Source organism: Balaenoptera acutorostrata, chromosome 17, assembly GCF_949987535.1.
Source record: "Balaenoptera acutorostrata chromosome 17, mBalAcu1.1, whole genome shotgun sequence".
Classification (NCBI taxonomy): Eukaryota; Metazoa; Chordata; class Mammalia; order Artiodactyla; family Balaenopteridae; genus Balaenoptera; species Balaenoptera acutorostrata.
In genome coordinates, this window is record NC_080080.1 from 32,932,820 (window position 1) to 32,952,854 (window position 20,035).

General features: G+C 40.4%; 1 protein-coding gene across 1 annotated transcript in view; it reads left to right on the forward strand.

Moving 5' to 3' along the window:
- Window positions 1-20,035, forward strand: part of DPYS (dihydropyrimidinase) — a 111,444-nt gene that overhangs the window by 85,970 nt on the left and 5,439 nt on the right. The window contains exon 9 of the mRNA XM_057531967.1: window positions 8,765-8,898. Coding sequence (XP_057387950.1) covers window positions 8,765-8,866 — 102 coding nt within the window. The 3' untranslated portion in view covers window positions 8,867-8,898. The remainder of the gene's footprint in view (window positions 1-8,764; window positions 8,899-20,035) is intronic.

Below are 20,035 nucleotides of genomic sequence, written 5' to 3' on the forward strand. Positions count from 1 at the left end.
TTTGCCTGGCAAAGCAGTAAAGCTATTCTTTTCTACTTCACCCAAAACTCTGTCTCCAAGATGCGCTTAGGCACCGGTGCACAGAGGCCAAGATTTCGGCATCATTATTAGGTGTCTAGACCAGCGTCGGAACCTCCCCCGAACCCCGTGTTTGTGCCTGTCCTGTTCATCACCCAGCAAGATTCCGACGAGCGTGTCACCGACCCTCATCCTGCGCAGGTGTGGCCCTCACTGGGCTGCGGGGCTGAGTGAGTGCTCGCCCCACCCACTCCAATGGCATCTCCTCCCATCCGCACACCAGGAGACTGCTAACCCCTCTGCAGGCAGACATTTGGGAATTATTTATTCTCCACTCCCCTCTTCCCAAGGCCTGCATTCTTTTCTTAAGTGGTTTACAATACTCTGAGTTGCTTTACACCTTATATGCAACTCGCTCTTAAGGCTTCTCTTCTCTGGGGAATTCTAGTAACAAGACGGCTTGCTTTCTCTTTTCTAAAAGAGCACAGCACGTCCCCTCCAATCAATATTTATTGGCTCTAGGTCTGCTGAGAGGGAGAGAGGTTTACATTAAGAAGAGTAGACACAGCCCTCAGGGAGCTTATAATTAAAATGTTACAGGGAGAGGAGTCAAAAAGTTACTAAGATTCTTAGGAGTGGAACTATGCCGGCAGTGGTGGGATTTCAAGGGAGTTCCTGAAAAAAGGATTTTCTTGTTGTGGTTTTTGTGTTGTTTTTTCCTTCTCCTCCTCCTCGCCCCTGCTCCTCTTTCTTGTAGGCAAAGAAGGAAAAAATGAAGGTTTCTGAATCTTAGTTGTAGGATCCTAGAATCTACCTTTATGCCATGGAGCTAATGAAAGAGGGGAAATTGAAGGCATGAGTTGGTATTTCTTTTTATTGAAATTCTTTGGAGGACAATGGTATAACACTAAGAAGGAAAGATTCTTAGACTAAGATGGGAAGGGTGTGGGCAAAGACTCAGAGCCCCAAAAGTTATGCTTCATGCACCAGAGGACACATGACATGGGCAAGGAGCCTGGGATTTGGCATGAGAAGGTGGTTTTCATCATTTCTCAATGTGTGGCTTGGGGAAAGTCACTTAACCTCTCTGAACCTCAATTTCTTGATCCATGAAATGGAAATGATGATACCTGCCCTGCTTACTTTACTGCTTTGAACTGAATGAAGTTTGTGGACAATAAAACATTATGAGTGTTATGAGTACAATATGATGATAATATCAATGCCAGGCTCAAAAAGTCAGTTACTCTGGGAAGCTGGTTTGTAGTAAAAAGAAGATTCAGAATGAGAGAGATTATAAAGGCCATGGGAGATTTTAAAATAGCCTGGTGAGATCACTGTAATTACAGAAGGGCACTTTTAAGGGGAGGGTGACAAGAAAAGGAGAAAATAACTGAGAACTGAACAAGATGTTTAACAGGGGCCACAGAGAAGGAGGAAGTGTTGCTGGGTCCCACTGGAGGAAGCTGGAGGTTTTGTTCACTGATATATAGAGGAATGGGGCTGGGGAAGAGCTTAGAATGTGAGCATTTACTGTGAGTCACTGTACCATCCCTCTTGAGTGTCACATGTAAAAGCCAGAGCCAAGAACAGGCATGCCAAGTGAAGGCTAGGACTGCATTCAAGAACCCATGGAGAAGATGCACTGAGGGGGGAGGACCAGGGTGGTGAAAGGAGTTGGACACTCCAGGCAAGTTCTGAGAAAGCTCAGCAGGAGGCGGTGGGAGGAGTTCAGAGCGAACGCATGGATATCTGGGCAGAGAAGGCTGCCAGGAGGTGTAAGGACCTGCCGTGGGGATGGGTTGGAAGCCAAGAAGGTCAGTTCAGAAGGATCTGGAATCCTAGGCAGGGTGGCAAGGATGCTGCCTGGTCAGGAAGGAGACTTGGCAGACACCCTAGATTAGGACCAGAGCTACAGGGCAGAGAGAAGCTTGATTCCCAAGAGCGGGACACGAGGACAGTGTTTAGGTCCTGCTCCCCCAGAGAGCAGTTAGGGACAGCAGGCTGCTTGTGACCTGGGACTATGTCTCCTCGCTCTCTGTAGCCTCACTACCTAGCACAGTGCCTGGTGTTCAGAAAGCATTTGATCGGTGTTCGTTGGAATGAACCAACAAATGAATGACAAATGAATGAGGCCAAGTTCAAAATACCCAGTAAGCTTTGAATTTTATTCCTCCCTCTGGTGGCTTTTGACAGCCTTTGGCTTTCTTTCTAGTGCCAGATAGTTCATGTGGAACCACCCTCACGGTCCCTCCTGAGAACTCTTGGCCACCCAGTGTGTCTCCTTCCCTTCTCTTTACGTGGTAGGTGTGCTCGATATGGCCACGTTCCACTTAGCGGCTTGTTTCCATGGCAACTTACTTCGTTATGCCACACTCACCCTGCCTCTCATTACCAGGCATTGCCATATCTTATTCAGATTTCTAACCCTGTCAGTTCCCAGCCGTGTTTACATCCTGTCTGATATAGAATGTCTTACATTAAGGGAACATTGTCTTCTCAGAAAATTAACTTTAAAAATTGCACTTAAACACATTATGGCATGATTTTTTTTCCAACTAGAAATATAAATTTTCTCCACAACTTCCTTGCCAAGAAACAAGTTCCCTTGTCAGCCATTTTCACTGACTCTTTTCAAAACTTTTTTCTCCATGCATATTTTAAAGCCCTGAAAAGAGTCTCCAGGAGAAGCATCTGGCTCCTGAAGTAATGTATGGCTCTCAAACTTTCACCTACTTCTGCGGACTCTACCCCCTGCTGGTCACTGCCATGGTCAGACCACCAGCAATCTCTCCCTTGGTACTGAAGAAGATGTGAACACCATCCCAAGAAAATGTAGGCACAAGAGTCACAGTACATATTTAATTTCATTTTATTGTGTCACTTTTATTAGACCAGTCCATTTGTGTTTTAAGTCTCCCGACATGGTTTTCATCACTTTAATGAGTGATCTAGCTAGTCACTAGCTAATCACTAGCTAATCACTAGCTAGATCTAGCTAATCACTAGCTAGATCTAGCTAATCTGTTCTTAGAATACATCTTGGTCAATTTAAAGAGTGTGTCTTGACCTTAGTCTCTTTCTCAGCTGTCAACTATTTTAAGAAACACTCAGATGGGACCCACTAATGCTGGTTCAGGATCACCTCGTCTTTTCTTTTCAAGGTGGATTTTCACATCTGCTGGAAGAACTGTCTGTCACACACCTGCCACTTGTAACCAGTGTGGGTAGGCTTGTCCTTGGTCCAGCGGCTCATCCTGTTCCTCACTTGCAGCCTTTCATCATTCCTTACCTTCCCATAAAGCACCAAATGGATTCCTACATTTGGTGTCTCTCACTTATAAGGTCCCTCATGGCTCAGCTCAGTGTATTGCTGGGATCCTTCATTTAGATCTTTTCCTCAATGCTCAGTGAGACTCTGTGTAGCAGAACATTTATTGTGGCTAAGATATACTTCCAAGTTCCATAGAACAACTTTCCTCTGGCTGTGCAGAGGGAAAAAAATTCAGTTCTGAAGGACCTACTATATAGCACAAGGAACTACACTCAATATTTTGTAATAACCAATATGAGAAAAGAATCTGAAAAAGAATATATATATAACTGAATCACTTGCTGTGTACCGGAAACTAACACAACATTGTAAATCTACTATACTTCAATTAAGAAAAAGGAAAAAAATCAATTCTGATTTCTCCTGCCCTTTTCACGCCTGCATTTAGAGTTAGAATGCATCAGAGGATGTGTAAAGTTCATCCTAACCGTGCAGCTATGCTATAACCCAGTAGAAGATATTTTCTAAAGGGTTGGTTATGCATGCCGGACATACCGTACAAGGGGTGATTCTTGTAGGGGAAAGTCTTTGCTGGTTGTTTACTGTACTGGGTTGAATTGTGTCCCCCACAAAAATACCTTCAGGTCCTAATACCCATTATCCGCCAATGTGACCTTATTTGGAGATACGGTCTTTGCAAATGTAGTCAAATTAAGATGAGGTTATACTGGATTAGGTTTGGTCCGAATACAACGACTGCTGTTCTTAAAAGAAGGGAGAATATTGGACACAGAAGGATGAAGGTCATGTGAAGACAGAGGCAGAAATTGGACTTGTGTTGCCATAAGCCAAAGGATGTGAAGAATTGCCAGTAACCACCAGAAGGCAGAAGAGACAAGGGAAGATTCTCTCCTAGAAACTTTGGAGGAAACATGGCCCTGCCAACGCCTTGAATTCAGCTTCCAGGCTCCAGAACTATGAGAGCTTACATTTCTGTTGTTTTAAGGCCTCCAATTTGTGGTCATTTGTTACAGCAGTCCTAGGAAACCAATACATTCACCACTGGAAAACTAAATAAAGGTAAGAAGTTTGAAACTTGGGAATTTTGTCCTGCCTCCAAGGTTCAAATCCCCCAAGGATAAATGGGAATTTGCCCAGTTTGTTTCTTGGATATGAGAAAAAAAATAGAGACATTTTTTCCTCCCCTGACATTGGTATCATTGTTAGCCGTAATATATTAGACTATCATATTTGAGCTACTGCCTAAATATTTACAACTCCTCCTGGAGTATGAATGCCTAACATCCTGATAAGAGGCTGCTTGAGAGACACACCCCTGACCATAATGCACAGCTTTGCACCCTCCCTCTATGCCCAGCTAGTGAATTAAACATGACTGCTTGAGTTGACTCCGTAATCTGCAAGGGCAGCAGGCAACTTGGGGGTTGGATGTGATAAGTAATGGGGATTACAAATGACCATTGTAAATTCTCATCTAAGGAAAAGCTCCGCACAAATTGCTTTTTAGATTATTTTTTTGTTTGTTATTTTGGGAGAGAGAGTTCTAGAGATGAGGCTTGATGGAGAAGCTGGAGTAGAGATGGGAGCAAATGCAATGGTTTGGTAAGGAAATGATAGTGGCAGTTAACACTGAAAAAAAAAAAGGAGATTCAAGGGATGTGCAGCAAGGGAAATGGTTGGGTGTTGGATAGAAGCAGAGTTACAAATAAAACTGATTCCTAAGCTGAGAAAATCTGGAAAATATTTGGGTCACTGATCGTGATGGGGAATTGATCTTTGAGACTAAGAAGGGCAAGAAAGAGGGTGATGATGGGGATCTAGCAGCCTCATGAGCTAATAGAGCTTGTAGGACTCTCAAAGTCATTGACTCCAAGGGTCACCCTGAGGCCCACAGAGGGGAAACTGCTCAACCAAACTCCTACGGCCAGCGACAGACAGAGCCCAGGTCAGAATCCAGGACTCCTATCATCGTCCTGTATTCTTTCCAAATTAGAAGACTGGAAGAAAGTGGGAAGCTTTAGGCTGAAGCATGTAGATTTTGTAGAACCCCGCTTTATAGCTGGTAACAAACACGGTTCCCGAAAAAGAATGTATGAGCCGAGGCCACAAACCACCAGCTCATGGATTGATCTCAACTTTACTTTTTAAAATTGATTATTGGGAATTTCCTGGTGGTCCAATGGTTAGAATGGTTAGGATTTGGTGCTTTCACTGCTGTGGCCTGGGAACTAAGATCCCACAAGCTACACAGCGCAGCCAAAAAAAATTTTTTTTAATTGATTACTAACATTTAAAAAGTAAGCAATGTATGTGGAATCTAGAAAATGGTACAGATGACAGATGGAGAGAGCAAACATATGGATACCAAGGGGGGAAGGGAGTGTGGGATGAACTGGGAGATTGGGATTGATATATATACAATACTATGTATAAAATAGATAACTAATGAGAACCTACTGTACAGCACAGGGAACTCTACTCAATGCTCTGTGGTGACCTAAATGGGAAGGAAATCCAAAAAAGAGGGGATATATGTATATGTATAGCTGATTCACTTTGCTGTGCAGCAGAAACTAACACAACATTGTAAAGCAACTATACTCCAATAAAAATTAATAAAAAATTAAAATACATAAATTAATTAAAAAATAATAAAAGGCCTTAAAAAAAAAAAAGAGTAAGCGAGCTCCCCTAAAACTCTGGCTGTCTAGCTGCTCTGGGAAAAGTCCGTGGATCTATGCGAAAGGAGGAAGAGCTGCCCTCTGTTTAGGTGAGGCAGGCAGACACAGGCTGATGTGCCCATCTACCTGGCCGGCTTCACTAACTTATATTCTCTACCTGGCCCCTGCCGGCCCTGGAGTCTGCCAGCCCTGGGAGGTGAGGAAAGGCAGAGGCCCTGAGCCCGAGGCCAAGGCCAGAGTTGGGACTGTTAACGGCAGGGGGAAAAGAACCTGGCAAAGAAACCCAGGCACTAGGAGGGCTAGAGAGCCTAGGTCACAGAAGCTAAGGTCTTGTCCAAAAAGTCAGGGACAGACTTTTCATCTATTTTTAGGTAAAGCAACAGGATGTGGAAACCAAAAATGTGGTCAGTTCTCCCATACTGCGCGATGGGGATGACTTATGCACAACATCCTCTTTTCCTATTTTTAACTAGATCACAGAAGCTGCATCAGAGGACTGGCTGCTGACTAATCCTGCTGAGGCGCCTTTCTCTGAGTTGCATAAATGTCATCTACACGAGCTAGAGAACATTTGAGAAGGAAAAAAAAAACCCTGTAAAGACTACTGCACATAGGGCATTCTTAAAAATAGTCTTCTGAGTGGTATCAAGGTGTTCTGGGCCACAGCTTTCTGGAAGTTGTCTAGGATTTCATGGCTGAATGGGGCAGACATTCAAAGAGAAATCATTCATTTATTAAAGCTGAATTAATGATCCATGACTTTTTTGGACTCCAAAGTACAGTAATGACAGTTTTTCAGTAGATTACCTGGAGAATTAGGCTGATTTTTTCAGCAAAACTATTATCTAGTTGTATAAATATCCCTGCCCCAGGAACAGGCATTTTATTGGAGAAAAGGAATCAGGAATGAAAGCAAAGCGTTGTCAATGCGTTATGGACGAGAACCACATCATGACATTGGCAGGCCTTGAACGTCGGCAGAGAGCTCAGCCATCATGGACGGCAACCTTCTCACTTTACTGAGGGGGAGATGGAGCTGTTGCAGATGGTGTGGAGGCCCTGCTCCTCCCCCACGGCCCCCCCAGGCCTCACCACTTCTGTGTACTCCCGCTGTCCAGTGGCCAGACTCTGAAATCTCTTTGCCTGGGGGCTTTTTTCATAACTGAGGAAAGCCAGATGCACCAGGGAATAAATACCACCCAGAAGCAGCAGTGGCCCACAATCAGGGACTGGTAGGTCTTGTTGTCTAAATACCCCAGGCCCTCACCCCTCAGTGGGATAACCCCTAGGCATGGGCTCTACAAGCTGCTAACACAGAGAAAGTAGGCTGCAGGCTTTGGCAGGCAAGTATCTTGCTAGAGTTAATGTAATAATGTTGTTTTGTTTTCAGTGTGTGTGTGTATGTCTCTGTGTGTGGTATGTATAGTTTATATATGTATATTTAAGATGTATATATTGTGTATATTAATGTATATATGTAAATATGGGTATATAATAAATAATGTATATATGATGTTTATATAAGTTACTTTCTATTTATGGAAGGTGATACTGTTTTTCTATTTACAGTGGTGTTATAAAGTTTCCTTTTGTTTTTTAAAAATTTATTTTATTGAAGAATAGGTGATTTACAATGTTGTGTTAATTTCTACTGTATAGCAAATGATTCAGTTATACATATATATACATTCTTTTTCATATTCTTTTCCATTATGGTTTATCACGGGATGTCGAATATAGTTCCCTGAGCTACACAGTAGGACCTTGTTGTTTATCCATTCTGTATATAATAGTTGCCTCTGCTAGTCCCAAACTCCCAATCCTTCCCTTCCCCACGCCCTGTCCCCCTTGGCAACCACAAGTCTGTTCTCTATGTCTGTGAGTCTGTTTCTGTTTCATAGATAAATTCATTTGTGTCATGATATAAGTGATATCATATGGTAATCGTCTTTCTCTTTCTGACTTTTGAAGTTTCCTTTTAGAATGAACTTATTTAGGTAAAAATGTTGAGTTGACTTAAAGAACATTTAAGTACACGATAGAACATGCACTATGCTAATATGATAAAAAATGGTGGAGGTTGTACATGAATGACTAAAGTTAGTCTGGGGTCTCCTGCTTTGTTTTCAGATCCCTCAGGTGCTTGGGGAACTGCCGAGACGGAGGAGAGGAAGGGAAGCTGGCTTCAGGTCATCAGCCTCTGTTTCAAGCATGGCACCTCTGTCTTTGTTGGGTTAGGAACTGGTGATATAAAGAATGAATTAGAGATACAAACTACTAGACATAAAATAGATAAACAACAAGGATTTACTGTATAGCACAGGGAATTATATTTAATATCTTGTAATAACCTATAATGAAATATAATCTGAAAACAAAAGCTGGATCACTTTGCTGTACACCTGAAACTAACACAACATGGAAAATCAACTATACTTCTATTTTAAAAATACATTGTAGGCTTTGAACTGTACATTTAAAAATTGTTAAAATGGCAAATTTTATGTTATATATATATTTTACCATAATAAAAAATACAAAATAAAAATATATAGGTTTAAAAAAAGGTGACTTAGAGGAAGGGGGGTTTACTGCTTAAAAGAATAGTAGTTGATACGTTTGCAAATTTCAAATGGAGTCCAACACTCAATCGATCGCCAAATTGAGGCCCAGAGAGATTAAATGACATTTCCCAGTTCCCACACAGAGTCGGTGACAAAGCCAGGACAAGACCCCATTCACTTAACTCCCACCCGTGCTCTTCCCACAGTGCTCACTTCCTGAGGAGGCGGGACTTGAAGAATGGGAGGAAGTGAATGGGGAGAGAAGATTGGAGCGTGCAATGAGGAGGTCCAAGAGAGCAAAGGTGTGAAGGGGGAATGCCGGCGACTCTTCGCAAGCCAGGTGGGAAGAGCTTTTTGACTAAAGGGAGGGTTGGGGCAGAAGCGGAGTGAGAAATAAGGTGGCAAAATAGGCTGGGATCAGATTGGAGGGGAGTCTGAATGCCCGATGGGGAGAATGTTAACTCCCCAGGACCTATGATGCAAATCTCTGAGATGGGAAACGATAGGTCAGAACCATGCTGCAGGAGGCAGCATGGCAGAAAGTAACTATGCTCAAATATTGTTTCCAGAACACAGTGCAGACAAGTTACTTAGCCTCTCTGTGCCTTGGTTTCTTCACCTACAAAACAGCAACAGCGTCAGAACTTCCCTCATGAAATTTTGGTGAGGATTAATGGAAATAATACACCAAAAGCAATATCTAGTATCTAGTAAGGGCTCAATAAATCATAGCTATTATGATTTCTAAGGACTGATTTGACTCAAGAGACAGAACTGCCTTGGCTGAGCTAGTTAATAGCAGAGTCAGAATTAGGAGTCAGTTCCTGTAATTTCTAACTCAACATTCTTTTTCTTTCATTGTATCATATTTTAAAACAATGGATTATTTATTTTCTGGTATGTATTAGCATTTCGACTTGCAAGACATAGCACTCTTATTCTTTGTGTACAATCACTACAATGGTTTCCTTTTGGAAAAAGAATTTTGATCAATTTCTTTCACTAATTAATATATCACATTTAGAGTGACTGCACTGTTTGCTTTGAAAAAGAAAGTCTTTCAATTTTCAGGTCTTCAGGCAACTGACATTGCAGCCTGACTTTAAACCATAAGAAATTACATATGACATTTAGAATATAATAACTATTCTGATTGCTTCTTTGTGTCTGGAGAGAAAACATTTATTTTTACCAAATGTTATCTTTTCCCTCTTTCATCAAATGAATCATACTTATGACCCAAGAGCGTCTGTTATTCTTTATGATTCATTGATCAACCATAAAAGAACAAACAAATCAAATACTGAAACTTGGGTGGCAGTTTATTGGTGATTCTCTCCAGGAGACTGTGGTCTCCCGAAGAATCATAGACCTTAAGAGATGGCAGCTTCCTCGGAGATTCCGTATCCCTGCTCCTTTATCTTTATAGACGAGAAAATTCAGTTCAGAAAGGTGAAGTGACTTTTGCAAAGTCATCCAGCTAGTTGATGGAAAAGAGGGATTTTGATCCCATTTTTCTTTTCTAACTTTGAAAGAAAAGAGGGATTTTGATCCCCCCCCCCTTTTTTTTCTGGCATTGCATCATGTCCTGCATCAACTCATGGATTTCTGAAAAGTCTTCCTGCGTTTCAGGCAGACCAGATCCAGTTTGCTGCTTCTTTGTGCAAATAAAGTTTTATTGAAACACAGCCATGCTCATTCCTTTACTGAATGTCTATGGCTGCTTTCTCACTACAGTGGCAGAGGTGAGGGGGTTGCACCAGACCCACATGACTGCAAAGCCTGAAAGACTTAATATCAGTCCCTTCACAAAAAAAGTGTGCCAATTTCCATCGTATATCAAGCCTAGTTGAAATTCTGTTTTTTGTTTTTATTCTTTTTGTATCAGACCCTAATATCAATGTTGAATAAAGTGGGGTTTGGCAGGGAAGAATGGGAAAGAAGAAAAAGGAAAGAGCTAACATTTATTTGTCTCATTGGGGGAGACTTTTTATGTGTCACCCCATTTAATTCTCAGAAAGATGCTATCAGATTGCTCTTTTAAGCCCCATTTTATAAATAAGAAAACTGAGGCTAAGAGAGATAAAAGCCAAGTTGCCTAAGTTCATGTCACTAATAATTAGCAGGACTAAGGTTTGAATCCAGCCTTCCCCATTCTAAAAATCTCTGTTCTTTCTTCTGTACCGTGTGATTGTCATAGTCAAGGTTACCTTCTATTTTTCAAAATGTGATATACCATCCCTTAAATTGAAAGAGTTGAATTAAAAAATAATATTGGATACCAAATCATATTTGATAAATAGTTAAATACTGGTTACAGTTGTCTAATTCATGATGCCATCATGGGTTTTATTTTCCTTTGGGTGCTCATTTACGCAAGTGGGGGAGTTGGACTGCAGAACATAATAGTATATTTTTTGACAATTAGCATTTTGCATTATTGGCTAAACTTGATGGATTTAATAGCTCCTTCAGCAACTTGTAGAATGGAAGTCTTATGTATATGTCCACACAACTAATTACATAGATACCACATAGATGTGTTTTTATTTAACCAACAATTCCTCCTCTCCAAAGTTGGCTACACTTCTCTAAAGCAGTGTTTACCAATTTGCCTAATTATCTGAATTGCCCATGAAGACCCTTAGAAGACAGATTCCCAGGACCCTTCCAGGACTCTCTAGTTAGTATATCTGGGTTTAGGTTTGGGAATCCATAACTTTACATTATTTTGTAACGTCGGAAGATAATTCTGATGATTAATCAGCTCTGGGAACCACTACACTGTAAGGTCATGAAGGGATGGATGTTCGTATCTTTGTCTCAGTCCTTCCTGGTCTTCCCTTACGTCCTCTAACCTGTCCTCTTCCTGAGTCCCACTCGGTGATCAGTGGGTACATTGTTCCTTGTCTTTGCTGAATGAGGCTGGGGGCGAGGGCACCTCACACACCACACTATGTATTTCCTCAGTGTCCAGTAAAGCAGTGCAGACACTTTCTGCCTTAATTGTAGTTACTGTGTTTAGTTATGCTTTTATTTCTCTCATTGCTTTTTTTGCTTTCATTTGCATTTGCAAAATTTCCTCAAATACAAATCTGACTAACTTCTGCTTTTTGACTAAAAAGTGAGGTTCATAGACACCCAAAATTTTGATCATAAAAGGCTACTATCCCCTGTACCCTGTTATTCATCTCCCTGTCCTTTCCAACTTTTAAAAATGTCACTGCAACCATTAGCAATTAAAATCAAAAGGTACTTTGTACCCTGAAAGTTTGGTGGTTTCAGAGACGCATTAATTTAAATCTTTCCTCCCCACTGTACAGGGTTTACATTAGCCTAATATAACAGGCTTTTAAATATACATATATAACCACACTCAACCCGCATTCATTTTATTAACCAGTTCCTCTCCCATAGTATAAATTAAATAAAATAATTATATATAGTAGGGTGTATATGTTAATCCCAAACTCCTAATTTATCCCTCCCCCACCCCAACATTTCCCCTTTGGTAACCATAGTTTCTTTTCTATGTCTGTGAGTCTGTTTCTGTTTTGTAAATAAGTTCATTTGTACCATTTTTTTAGATTCCACATATAAGCGATACCATATGGTATTTGTCTTTCTCTGTCTGCTTTCCTTCACTTAGTATTATAATCACTAGGTCCATCCATGTTACTGCAAATGGCATTATTTCATTCTTTTTTATGGCTGAGTAGTATTCCTTTATATATATGTACCACGTCTTCTTTCTCCATTCCTTTGTCAATGGACATTTAGGTTGCTTCCATGTCTTGGCTCTTGCAAATAGTGCTGCAATGAACATTGGGGTGCATTCTTTTTTCGAATTATGGTTTTCTCTAGATATATGCCCAGAAGTGGGATTGCTGGGTCATATGGTAGCTCTATTTTTAGTTTTTTAAGGAACCTCCGGACTGTTCTCTACAGTGGCTGTACCAATTTACATTCCCACCAACAGTGTAGGAGGGTTCCCTTTTCTCCACACCCACTCCAGCATTTATTATATGTAGACTTTTTAATGATGGCCATTCTGACCAGTGTGAGGTGGTACCTCACTGCAGTTTTGATTTGCATTTCTCTGATAATTAGTGATGCTGAGCATTTTTTCATGTGCTTTTTGGCCATGTGTATGTCTTATTTGGAGAAACGTCTATTTAGATCTTCTGTCCATTTTTTGATTGGGTTGTTTGCTTTTTTGATGATGAGCTGTTTATATATTTATAAAATAAATAATCAACCAGGACCTACTGTATGGCACAGGGAACTCTACTTAATATTCTGTAATAACCTATGTGGAAAAAGAATCTGAAAAAGAATGGACATATGTGTATACATAACTGAATCGCTTTGCTGTACACCTGAAACTAATACAACATTGTAAATCAACTATACTCCAATATAAAATAAAAATTAAAAAAAAAGTCAATCAGGACTGTTAAAAAAAATAAAAGAGATTTACAAGCTTCCCATTCAAGATGGGGACCTAAAAGGACCCTGAACTCACCTCCTCCCACAGACACACCGAGTCTACAACTACACATGGAACAATTTCCTCTGGAAGAAACCTAAAAACTGGCTGAGCCACTCCTAGCATCCAGCGCACGAGAGAAGGTCCACACGGAAGCCCCCGGTAGGAGAGGCTGGGATACAATCTCGCCATAAACCCCACTTCCTCCTCTTTCTCCTCCTCCTCCTTGACCCCTGTGTGGAGACCTACAGCTTCTCACTGAGGAGCAAAAGCTTTAAACCCCGCATTGGGCACCTCCTACTTTTAAGATCTGCACCTGAGAGACGGGCCCCCAAAACATCTAGCTTTGAAAACTAACGGGGGATCTGTCCACAAGCCCCACAAGGCTCTTCGGACCTGGGCTCTTAAAGGGTTCGCACTGGGATGCACCAGCCCCAAAGCTCAGGGCAAAGCGTGGATGCAGGGTGCCGGGACTTGTAGGGGGAGAGGCCCATGTGCTGGTCTTGGCGTTGGCCTGGGCTCAGGCATCTGATCAGACAGGCATTTGCTGGAGGTCTGGGGGTAGGGGTGGGGGCTGGCGGCTGCCATCTTGGCTCTCCCTCCACAGCCTCCAGGGGCCAGGGTCCCCTGAGCAGAGCTTTTATATGCGTCTGGCTGCCGCCCAGGAGCCACTCCTTGATTGCCCGGCTCTGTTGGCCAATGGGGCTGGCGTCCCTGGGTCCCCTGGTAGTATGGTAATCTGCAAGGTGGTTCTTGGTCTGCCACCTGGGGCAGTGCGCAGACAGCCGTCTGAGGCACCCTCCCCAGGCTCTCTGTGAGTGCAGCCTCTTTGCTGGTCCTGGACCTCCGGTCCGAGGTGCAGGCCCACCTATAGGGCTTTACGGACGTGGATGTGCTCTCAGGGAAGGTAGGCTAGTGTAAGGCATCTTTGCGCTCTCCCTCTGCCTTGCTATAGCTCACAGACAGGAGTTTGTACACTCCTCTGGAGTCCCAATTTGGGGGACTGCTTCCCCGGGGGACACCTCGAGATGGTGGCCAGCGAGGCATACACTTGCAGTCCCATAGGACAGTATATACCTGCATACTTTAAAAGCTGCTGCCTGAAGGTCTGGCTTCTTAATCACATACCACAACATAGCACATTAGAAAACTCGAAATATGAAAAATAATCTTCCACAATCTCACCAGCAATCATTGACTTTTTCATTCATGCCACCTTCTAGTCGCTGTGAAGCTCATTTTCAGAATCTGTATTGACTATTTTCTTCTTGTGATTTTAAAATACAATATTTGTTTAACAACAACAAAAAAATCTCTTAAAGAGCTATGCATAAGCTCTACCAAGCACAGCATTGATTTCTAATGTGTATGTGAGTAATAAATTTATGAATATCACGGGTTACCCTCCTTGTGTTTCCTGTGCTCTCCTGCAATAGTTCATGGACTGACTTTGCTAATCGGTGCTTGTCCAAATAGATATTTTATATTCATCTCTTCAATTCTTGCTTACTAAACTTCACAGATAGAGTGGTTCCCCATGATATATTATTAAGAACAAACAATTAACTTGTCATTGAACAAAGTTCTCATTTCAAAAGCTCTGCATGCGTTGACCATAATTATATGGGAATCTTTTCAAAGCTGCTTTTTCATCTTTTGAGGTTCCCCCACTAACTTTGCCAAATATAGTTATTAATAAATCTCTACAATAATTAATTTTAAACAAATTTGCTTACAATTTAAAACAAGTTTGGAATGTTTTATTTATGTAAGCACTTTTGTAAATGTAAAAAGATATTGGGCATCCTTGAAAGTAATATTGGGTTGGCCAAAATTTTCGTTTGGTTAATGAACACATTGTTCAATAAAGTTCTTGGTGAAAATGAAAAATGTCTTTTATTTTTACTTAAAACTGAACGAACTTTTTGGCCAATCCAATATTTTAAAAAACTGACCTTATAAATTCTCTGATGTATGAACTTTGTATTAATACTTATATAAATGCATACCACCACCTCTTCCATTACCATAGGCTTAATGATTATGCTCTTAGGGTAATGTTAAAGATTTCTTTTAAATAAGTAGTACCCAACATCTTTTTGAGAACATTTAACTTTTTTACTTGGAGGCAGTGTGAGGGATTGGTGAATCTAATCATTTACATCAGATTCAATCTAGTGTGTATCCTTCCTTAAAGTAAATGAGTTAACCTTATCATTAAACCTTATTTTGTTTTAAATGCAAGAATAATAATAACGATAACATAATAATAATCAAATAATTGACCTCAATGGTCTTTGTCAGTATTAGTGACTTTGGGTGAAAAAGTTAGTTCCTACTCACTCAGAAATAAGATATTTTGATCCACCAGAGGGAAGACAGAAGAAGCAAGAAGAACTACAATCCTGCAGCCTGTGGAACAAAAACCACATTCACAGAAAGATAGACAAGATGAAAAGGCAGAGGGCTATGTACCAGATGAAGGAACAAGATAAAACCCTAGAAAAACAACTAAATGAAGTGGAGATAGACAACCTTCCAGAAAAAGAATTCAGAATAATGATAATGAAGATGATCCAGGACCTCGGAAAAAGAATGGAGGCAAAGCTCAAGAAGATGCAAGAAATGTTTAACAAAGACCTAGAAGAATTAAAGAACAAACAAACAGAGATGAACAATACAATAACTGAAATAAAAACTACACTAGAAGGAATCAATAGCAGAATAACTGAGGCAGAAGAACGGATAAGTGACCTGGAAGACAGAATGGTGGAATTCACTGCTGTGGAACAGAATAAAGAAAAAAGAATGCAAAGAAATGAAGACAGCCTACAAGACCTCTGGGACAACATTAAACACAACAACATTCGCATTATAGGGGTCCCAGAAGGAGAAGAGAGAAAGAAAGGACCAGAGAAAATATTTGAAGAGATTATAGTCGAAAACTTCCCTAACATGGGAAACAAAATAGCCACCCAAGTCCAGGAAGTGCAGTGAGTCCCATACAGGATAAACCCAAGGAGAAACACGCCGAGACACATAGTAGTCAAACTGGCAAAAATTAAAGACAAAGAAAAAGAAGAAGTAAAGAAAAGAAAGAAGTAAAACTGTCACTGTTTGCAGATGACATGATACTATACATAGAGAATCCTAAAAATGCCACCAGAATACTAGTAGAGCTAATCAATGAATTTGGTAAAGTTGCAGGATACAAAATTAATGCACAGAAATCTCTTGCATTCCTATACACTAATGATGAAAAATCTGAAAGAGAAATTAAGGAAACACTCCCATTTACCACTGCAACAAAAAGAATAAAATACCTAGGAATAAACCTACCTAGGGAGACAAAAGACCTGTATGCAGAAAACTATAAGACACTGATGAAAGTAATTAAAGATGATACCAACAGATGGAAAGATATACCATGTTCTTGGATTGGAAGAATCAATATTTTGAAAATGACTACACTACCCAAAGTAATCTACATATTCAATGCAATCCCTATCAAATTACCAATGGCATTTTGTACAGAACTAGAACAAAAAATCTTAAAATTTGTATGGAGACACAAAAGACCCTGAATAGCCAAAGCAGTCTTGAGGGAAAAAAGTGGAGCTGGAGGAATCAGACTCCCTGACTTCAGACTATACTACAAAGCTACAGTAATCAAGACAATATGGTACTGGCACAAAAACAGAAATATAGATCAATAGAACAGGCTAGAAAGCCCAGAGATAGACCCATGCACCTATGGTCAACTAATCTATGACAAAGGAGGCAAGGATATACAATGGAGAAAAGACAGTCTCTTCAATAAGTGCTGCTGGGAAAACTGGACAACTACATGTAAAAGAATGAAATTGGAACACTCCCTAACACCATACACAAAAATAAACTCAAAATGGATTAAACACCTAAATGTAAGACCGGACACTATAAAACTCTTAGAGGAAAACATAGGAAGAACACTCTTTGACATAAATCACAGCAAGATCTTTTTTGATCCACCTCCTAGAGTAATGGAAATAAAAACAAAAATAAACAAATGGGACCTAATGAAACTTCAAAGCTTTTGCACAGCAAAGGAAACCATAAACAAGATGAAAAGACAACCCTCAGAATGGGAGAATATATTTGCAAATGAATCAACGGACAAAGGATTAATCTCCAAAATATATAAACAGCTCATTCAGCTCAATATTAAAGAAACAAACAACCCAATCCAAAAATGGGCAGAAGACCTAAATAGACATTTCTCCAAAGAAGACATACAGATGGCCAAGAAGCACATGAAAAGCTGCTCAACATCACTAATTATTAGAGAAATGCAAATCAAAACTACAATGAGGTATCACCTCACACCAGTTAGAATGGGCATCATCAGAAAATCTACGAACAACAAATGCTGGAGTGGGTGTGGAGAAAAGGGAACCCTCTTGCACTGTTGATGGGAATGTAAATTGATACAGCCCCTATGGAGAACAGTACGGAGGTTCCTTAAAAAACTAAAACTAGAATTACCTTATGACCCAGCAATCCCACTACTGGGCATATACCCAGAGAAAACCGTAATTCAAAAAGACACATGCACCCGAATGTTCATTGCAGCACTATTTACAATAGCCAGGTCATGGAAGCAACCTAAATGCCCATCGAGAGCCGAATGGATAAAGAAGTTGTGGTACATATATACAATGGAATATTACTCAGCCATAAAAAGGAACGAAATTGGGTCATTTGTAGAGACGTGGATGGATCTAGAGACTGTCATACAGAGTAAAGTAAGTCAGAAAGAGAAAAACAAATATCGTATATTAACGCATGTATGTGGAACCTAGAAAAATGGTACAGATGAACCGGTTTGCAGGGCAGAAGTTGAGACACAGATGTAGAGAACAAACGTATGGACACCAAGGGGGGAAAGCTGTGGAGGGGTGGGGATGGTGGTGTGATGAATTGGGCGATTGGGATTCACATGTATACACTGATGTGTATAAAATTGATGACTAATAAGAACCTGCTGTATAAAAAAATAAATAAAATTAAATTTAAAAATTAAAAAAAGAAGAAGATATTTTTATTTCTTTCTCTTAGGTGAATTAAGACAAAATATATGATGTGTGAATATGTCAACATATCCCGTATTATAATTAGGATTGATTAGGTTCTAACAGAGAAAGCAGCAGATATAGGATCTAAGAGGAAGGACAAGGTTTTACTTCCTGAGTAGAACAGTAAAAGAGATCTATCACTATGAAGGTGTTTAGAATTATTGTACCTTACTGTCAAAGAGCAACGTAACTGACAACAAATATGGAGTCAATGAGGACATCATAATGACGCTTATAACAAAATACAGCCACCAAGCTAAGATTCGTTAGATGAGAAATAGTGACTTAGACCATAATGTGATACTCTTTTATAAGCCATTAACATTAGAGGTGAAAAAGAAGTTCTATTAAATTACCTGGGGCAATATCTTTCTTCCTCTACAAGATTAACAGAGCACACTTGGCAATAGATGTCTCAAGAAATTTAACTAACCATTTGTTTAAATCTAACATGGGTAAGCTGCAATTAAATAAACATTTTATGCCCTACATTAGATTGGCCCTAATGAGTAAGTCTAAATCTTGTTTTCAAGATCAAAATTGCCTTTTGTGACAGCACCTCTTTGCCAGTCCGTCCTTCCAATAGGGACAAGCACTTCAGAGTAAGGGCAAGCATGCCTAACAGATAAAGACAGCAGGTCACTCTCCAGAAGTCTCGAGAACTGTTCAAAGTCACGGTCCATTAGAAACAACAGAGATTATGCTACTTCAGAAAGGTAGTTTGGTTTCAAGGAAGTTAAGACCCTTTTCCCAACCCCTCCAGTGCCCTTGCCATAGAGAAGAGGGGTAAACTGGGCATTCGTAATAGACGAGGGCAGAGAAACTGGCCATGATTCTCTAAAGGCACTGCGTGCCCGGTGCCCTTGGCACTTACCAAAAGCTACCACATATTGTTATTTTTTGTCTAAGCATCTGTCTGTCTTCCTGACTAGATTGGAAGCATCCCAAAGGCAGGGGCAAGGCGAGCTGTCTGGGCATCACCAGCACCTTCTGTGTGCCCTGTTCAAATGTTTCCTGTAGATATTGGTGATATTTTTAGGTAAATAAGTAAGTTAGTTAATTATAGAATTTCGAAAGGCCAAAGGATCCAATTTTCTCTAAAACTTGAGCAGTTGATTTAAAAAGAATTTTTTTTATTGAAGTATAGTTGATTTATAATGTATTTCTGCTGCACAGCAAAGTGCTTCAGTTTTACATATATATACACATTCTTTTTTTTAATATTCATTTCCATTATGGTTCATCATAGGATATTGAATATACTTCTATGTGCTATACAATAGGACCTTGTTGTTTATCCATTCTATACATAATAGCTTACATCTGCTAACCCCAACCTCTCACTCCATCCTTCCCCCAACTCCCTCTCCCTTGGCAGCCACCAGTCTGTTCTCTACGTCCGTGAGTCTGTTTCTGTTTCATAGATAGGTTCACTTGTGTCATATTTTAGATTCCACATATAAGTTATACCAAATGGTATTTGTCTTTCTCTTTCTGACTTACTTCACTTAGTATGATAACCTCTAGTTGCATTCATGTTGCTGCAAATGGCATTATTTCATTCTTTTTTATGGGTGAGTAGTATTCCATTGTATATATGTACCACATCTTTATCCATTCATCTGTCGATGGACATTTAGGTTGTTTCCATGTCTTGGCTATTGTAAATAGTGCTGCTATGAACACAGGGGTGTATGTATCTTTTTTTTTTTTTTTTTTTTTTTAATTTATTTATTTATTTTTGGCTGTGTTGGGTCTTCGTTTCTGTGCGAGGGCTTTCTCTAGTTGCGGCGAGCGGGGGCCACTCTTCATCGCGGTGCACGGGCCTCTCACTATCACGGCCTCTCTTGTTGCAGAGCACAGGCTCCAGACGC